We start from the raw sequence: 6,376 nt of genomic DNA, 5'->3' as shown, positions 1-6,376 counted from the left end.
ACACGCAACACCTCTTACTAAGTTCCAAATAAAACCCAGCACAATATAGCTTCATTTTAGGCAGTAGTTGCCTTCCTGCAAAAGTTATTGTACATTAAAACCATGCAAAAAATACTTTGTGTTTATTTGTAAAACAGAAGTAGAGTCTAGACAGAATTTGAACTGTCTACGTATCTGTGATAGATTATTTTTCAGCAAATACTCACTTCCCTTTTCCACTAAAAGGGAAGGATATTTCCCTGCCTCACTGGTCTTAGCTTGTCGGTGTAACTTGCTTCAGCCAATAGAATTTTACTAAGTGTGACATAAGCAAAGGTTTGAAAATGTGCCTGTGTGGTTGGGCTTATCCTCTTGCCCTTCTGCCATAACCATGAGAACAATATGCCTCAAGGGGTCCACTCTTCCCAGAAGACAGCTAGTCTTAGCAGAGTCACTCCAGTCAACCCTTAGACCTGAAGCCTAAAGGAGAGCCATCCCACATGACCTGCAGACTTGTGAATGAGAAACAAATGCTTATTTTTGTATGCCATTGAGTTTTGGGAAGGCTTGTTACCCAGCATTATTGTGGCAATAGCTAGCTAATGCAAACTTTTGCTCATTCTTTAATGGAAATTTTATCTTTTCCTTCTTGTCACCAAGAAGGTATTGTATATTAGAGATGTCTTTGAATGTGATTTAAGTTGAAATTATCCTTTTGTCTCTTGATTTTGCTTATAGCATTTTCTTGCATGAAAATATTTTCCACGTATTAACCTTTTTAAATTTTGTATTACTTAGAACAGTTTTATGCACTATAAATTATGTGTTATAAAAGGCTTCTGTGTTTTTTTCCCTAGTATTATTTTTTTATTTCATTTTATTTCCTTGTGGTACCAGGGCCGGGATTGAACCTGGGGACCTTATATGTGGAAAGCTGGCACTCAACCACTGAGCCACATCAGCAACTCTGAGTTGTTTTTATTTCTCTGTTTGTTTGTTTTTAGGAGGCACCAGGAACTGAACCCAGGACCACCCATGTGGGAAGCAGGTGCTCAACTGCTTAAGCCACATCCACTCCCAAAAGGACATCTCTTCCTCTCTGCACTGCATTTTTTTTTTGGAGGTACCAAGGATTAAACCCAGGACCTCATATATGAGGAGCAGGCACTCAACCACTGAGCTACACCAGTACCCCTTACAATATAAAGGTTTACATATAAATGTTTAGTGTGTATTTTTATCGGTTTGCATGCTGCATTACTATTTATTTATGTTTGACTAGCACATGTCTGTATTTAATTATATTTGTAAGGTAGGAGGTAGAGATCCAAAATACATTTTTTCAAATATTACCAAGTTCCGATATCTTTTCTGGGTGAATCCATATTTTCCACACAGATTTGAAGTGTTGTCTTTATCCTATACTAAATTCTCATTTGGATTTAAATCTACTGCTGAAATTTCTCAAGTATTCAATTGATCTCTACATTCTTGCACTAGTTTTAATGATTATAGTTTTACAATATTTTAACTTTTAATACAGCTAGTTCCCTCTTTATAGCTCTGATATTTCATAGTTTTACTCGTTTTTCTTGCTTGTTAATTCTTCCATATGAGCTTCAGATAAAGTTCATGCATATCCTCCCAAAAATCCTCAGAATTTTTGTTGAGATTGCATAAAATTTTCAGATGAATTTAGGGAGAACTGACATTTTATGATATTGAGTCATTCTATCCAGAGGTATGGTATGTATTTCTTTTGTCCCACAGAATTCTTTCAAAATTTTCTTTACATAGATTTTACACATTTCTTATTATTTCTAGGTATTTCCTTTTTTTAAAAGATTTATTTATTTATTTCTCTCCCCTTCCCCCCACCCCCCAGTTGTCTGTTCTCTGTGTCTATTTGCTGCGTGTTTTTCTTCGTCCGCTTCTGTTGTCAGAGGCACGGGAATCTGTATTTCTTTTTGTTGCGTCATCTTGTTTTGTGTCAGCTCTGCGTGTGTGCAGCGCCATTCTTGGGCAGGCTGCACTTTCTTTCACGCTGGGCAGCTCTCCTTACGGGGTGCACTCCTTGTGCGTGGGGCTCCCCTACACGGGGACACCCCTGCGTGGCAGGGTGCTCCTTGCACGCATCAGCACCTCACATGGGCCAGCTCCACACGGGTCAAGGAGGCCCGGGGTTTGAACCTTGGACCTCCCATGTGGTAGACGGACACCCTAACCACTGGGCCAAGTCCACTTCATGGTATTTCCTTTATATAGGACATTGAGACTATTGTAAACAGAATCTTCTCCAGGATATCTTGTAATTGCCTGTTTTTTTTTGTAAGAAAGGTATTGTTCTTTGTATACTAATTTTATACCCAGAAATTTGCTAAAATTCCCTGTCATTTGTGATGGGTTTTCAATTCATTCTGTTGTGTTTTCTGGCAATAAATTATGATTTTATCTATGAATAAAAATAACTTTACCTCTTTCTTTCCAATTTTATGCCCTTTGATATCTTTCCCTAGTCTAATTGTTCTGGCTTAAATTCAGACAAAAGATAAATCATAACAGTAATAAAATTATCCTTGTCTTATCCTTGGTTTTAATGGAATGTTTCTAGTATTTTCCTATAAACCATGATGCTGAACTTTTTGGTTACATTTTACCATGATAATGAAATATATTCATCAATTCTTATATTATTAATCATTCTTTTTTTAAAGATTTTTATTATTTTATTTATTTCTCTCTCCTTACCCCCCTCCCCGCCCCAGTTGTCTGTTCTCTCTGTCTACTTGCTGCATCTTCTTTGTCCGCTTCTGTTGTTGTCAGCAGCATGGGAATCTGTGTTTCTTTTTGTTGCCTCATCTTGCTGGGTCAGCTCTCCATGTGTGCGGTGCCATTCCTGGGCAGACTGCACTTTCTTTCGCACTGGGCAGCTATCCTTACGAGGTGCACTCCTTGTGTGCGGGCTCCCCTACGTGGGGAAACCCCTGCGTGGCATGGCACTCCTTGCACACATCAGCACTGCACGTGGGCCACTTCACCACACGGGTCAGGAGGCCCTGGGTTTGAACTCTGGACCTCCCATGTGGTAGGTGGAAGCTCTATCCATTGAGCCAAATCCACTGCCCCTACGGTGGTAGTTTTTCAGGAGGCGCTGGGAACCATATCCAGGACCTCCCATGTGGGAGGCAGGTGCTCAACTTCTTGAGCCACCTCCACTCCCAGAACTGGAAGTTTTTAAGTTAATAAATCCCCACTGCAAAAATCAACCATTTCTGGTATACTGCCTTGGTAGCCTTTAGCAAATGAAAACGATGACCAACAGCGTCCCTCCCTCCCATCTGCTCTTCCTCTAAACCGCCCATTTTCATTCATTTAACCACCACTAAAAATCTAACCCTTGCTCAGATTTTGCCAAAGGACACACAAGACAGCCGAATCTGCAGCCCCTTTTAATGGAGTGGGCCCCCGCTGCCCCAGACCAAGGAAGGGAGCCCTCCCAGTGGCTGCTGTGCACCCCACCTCCGGGAAGCGTCCCCCTTGCGTCCCTGGAACTCTCTGCTCACGATGTGCATACACGCCCGCTGTGCTCACTGTGTTCACCAGCATAGGGGACAGGAACCAGGACCCCTCCCAAGCTGCCACAGGGGGACTTCTCGGGTTGACCCACCATCCCTCAGTAGCCCTTAAGAGCAGTTTCCACCCCAGGCTTAGCCCGGGAACACGGAGCCTCAGCAGCCCGGTGGCCTCATCTAGCTCACCACAGCACCTAACCACTAACTGCCTCCCAAAGCCCCAGACTGCCCCGTGGGAGGGCACTGCCCACCCCACCCCTTAGTGTTCTCTAGGCCTCGGAGCCGATCTCCCATCTTCCTTTCATGATCGCTGCTCTTAGGCTCTGGAATGCTAGGAGCAGGCGTGCGTCTTCTTTGTCTCAACATGCCCAGTCCTGGCACGAAGCCTCCAAAGGGCACATGCTCAATGGACGTCCGAGGAACAAAAGAGCCAGTTGACAAGAGGTCAAATTCAACAGGGTTTAATCTCTTGCCCATTCGTGAATAAGCTCAGGCAATCCAGGTGTGTATCTTTTAATGTTACAAATGAAAGACTGAAAGGAATAAGGAAATCCAAGAACAGACCAAAAGACTAACAGGAATCAAGGAAGCCAAGGTTGCTCTATCCCGTGATCCTCACAATTGTCCAATGGGGGCCTTGTACGTTTCCAAGCACAACCACAACAGCACCGTGCCATCTTGGTTTGGCTCGCTAAGAAAGATTCAAGGATTTCTCATTTGTTTTTCAAAACCTCAAACTAGTATGCAAAAAGCTGACAAAGGGCAATAAATGTGTGAGTCATTTCATGCATCAACTTCAACTGCGAATCTAAATGAACAAATCTCTATGCTACTTATGTATACCCGCAACACAAGGAAGCTAGGCGCGGGGCCTGTTCCAGCCAGGGCACTGCTTGCAGCTTCGCAGGCTGGCAGCCCCAGTCAACCTGAGTGAAAACCTGCCTCAGACCTGAGGGTGGCAGGAGCTGCTGGCAGCCTGGCTGGGCTGGGCCTGCGCCTTGGCCTTGGCGGTAGCACCAGCCCTGGCCGCAGCGCGGGCTTGGGCCCTCTCTTCCTCGTCCTTCAGAGCCTCTTCGTAATGGGAGTGGAAGGCACTGGGCACGGTATCGTTGACCTTGGCCAAAAACTCTAGCACTTTCATCTTGCTGGTCACAGCGTGGGCCCTGGGGCCCCACAGGAACTCATAGCGTGGAGGGCTGCTCTGAGCCACCTGCCGGTACTCCACGTACTTTTCGCGCACCAAATCTCGGGTGATGAGCTTCCAGGGATCCCCGAAGATGAAGTGCCTCCTCCCCTTGTAGACGCCCAGCAAACTCAGGAACTGCCAGATCTCCTCCTCGGGGGCGCAGTTGCCGTTCAAGAAGATCACCCCCAGGAGCGGCAGCAGGAGGCCGTTCCTCGGCAAGCCCCAGCCGCCGCTCAGATTGGTTTCGCTGGGATCCAGCTTGCTGACCAGGAGGTAGGACTGCGCGCTGGCGTCGTGCTCCTTCAGGTCGAGGCCAAACACCAGCTCCAGGCGCTCAGAGCACATCCTGAGGATCTCCGGAAACTGCTCCTTGTACTTCCTGCGGATGAGCTTCAGCATGTCGGCCTTCAGGATGGGCTGCTTCAGCTTGTACTTGTTCAGCAGGAACTGCAGCACCAAGGCGGCCTTCCTGGAGAGCGGGTCTCGGCGAGAGTGGCGGGTAGCGCCCCACGTCTGGAGGGGGCTGCACGTCTGGGGAGAGCTCCACGTCTGGAGGGAGCCCCACATCTGGGGGGAGCTGCACATCTGGAAGGAGCCCGTGGCCTCGGGGGAGCCCAGGGCCTCAGGGGACCCCGGGGCCTCAGGGGAGCCTGGGGCTTCAGGGGAGCCCGGGGCCTCGGGGAAGCTCGGGCCCTCAGGAGAGCCCTGGGACTGAGGGTAGCCCAGGGCCTCAGGGGAGCCCAGGGCCTCAGGGGAGCTCAGGCCCTCAGGGGAGCCTGGGGCTTCAGGGAAGCCCGTGGCCTCGGGGGAGCCCGGGGCCTCAGGGGACCCCGGGGCCTCAGGGGAGCCCAGGGCCTCAGGGGAGCCCGGGGACTGAGGGACGCCCGGGGACTGAGGAGAGCCCGGGGCCTCAGGGGACCCCGGGGACTGAGGGGAGCCTGGGGCCTCGGGGGAGCTGGGCCTCTCAGCCTCTTCCTCAGCTCTAGGACCAGAGACCGCCGCAGCCAGGGTGAGGGGCGACAGGGACCTCGGAGGCTCCTCGGGATGGCCAGCAGCAGGGGAGCTCTGCGGGGACCCCCCAGAAACGGCAGAGGGGGAGGATGGAGCCTCCTCTTTCACCTCCACAGAGGCCTGAGCCCCGTGGGGACCCTGGGACTCCTCTCGGGCCTGGCGGCATTTCTCCCGGTAGCGGAGCTTACTCTTCTGACTGCGAGGCATGATGGGCCTGGTCAGGGACAGCAGCAGGAGGGAAGGAAGAAGGAAGATGAGGCAGGCCCTGGAGGAGGGAGGACGAGAGGGTGAGAGCCCCTCCGGCAGGGACAGACCCGCAGGGCTTGAAGTCTGGAGGGAATGCGCCGGTGGGACCCTGCAGAGGAAGCTCCAGTGTGCCTGAGGCTCGGCCTGTCTGCCCTGTTGGGGACTTAGGAGGGTGACCACGGGGCTGGCAACGGGGACCCTTGTTTTAGGGTGGGGGAGGGCCCCTTCCTTCCCATCCAGCCCCAGCAGATGGACTGTGGGCAGCTGGGCCCTGCCCACCCTGCTGCTCTCAAGCTGACACCTCTCAGCTTGGGACCCGCCAGAGAGAAGGGAAGGGATGCCCCAGGCCCCACGCGGGCCGCGCTGCCCAGGGCTGACGCTC

At 50.3% G+C, this 6,376-nt stretch overlaps 1 protein-coding gene across 1 annotated transcript; it reads right to left on the bottom strand.

Annotated features, from left to right (window-relative positions):
- Window positions 1–4,494: 4,494 nt before the first annotated feature.
- Window positions 4,495–5,955, bottom strand: LOC101433565 (melanoma-associated antigen B4). Its single transcript, XM_004475223.2, has one exon. The coding sequence runs from the start codon at window positions 5,953–5,955 to the stop codon at window positions 4,495–4,497; it is 1,461 nt and encodes a 486-aa protein (XP_004475280.1).
- Between the last annotated feature and the right edge of the window lie 421 nt (window positions 5,956–6,376).

Source organism: Dasypus novemcinctus, chromosome X (genome assembly GCF_030445035.2).
Source record: "Dasypus novemcinctus isolate mDasNov1 chromosome X, mDasNov1.1.hap2, whole genome shotgun sequence".
Lineage (NCBI taxonomy): Eukaryota > Metazoa > Chordata > Mammalia > Cingulata > Dasypodidae > Dasypus > Dasypus novemcinctus.
This window is presented reverse-complemented; position numbering and strand designations above follow the sequence as displayed.

Excerpts from the sequence above, each read along its gene's own strand:
- LOC101433565 (XM_004475223.2), bottom strand. The coding sequence starts at position 5,955 with ATGCCTCGCAGTCAGAAGAGTAAGCTCCGCTACCGGGAGAAATGCCGC.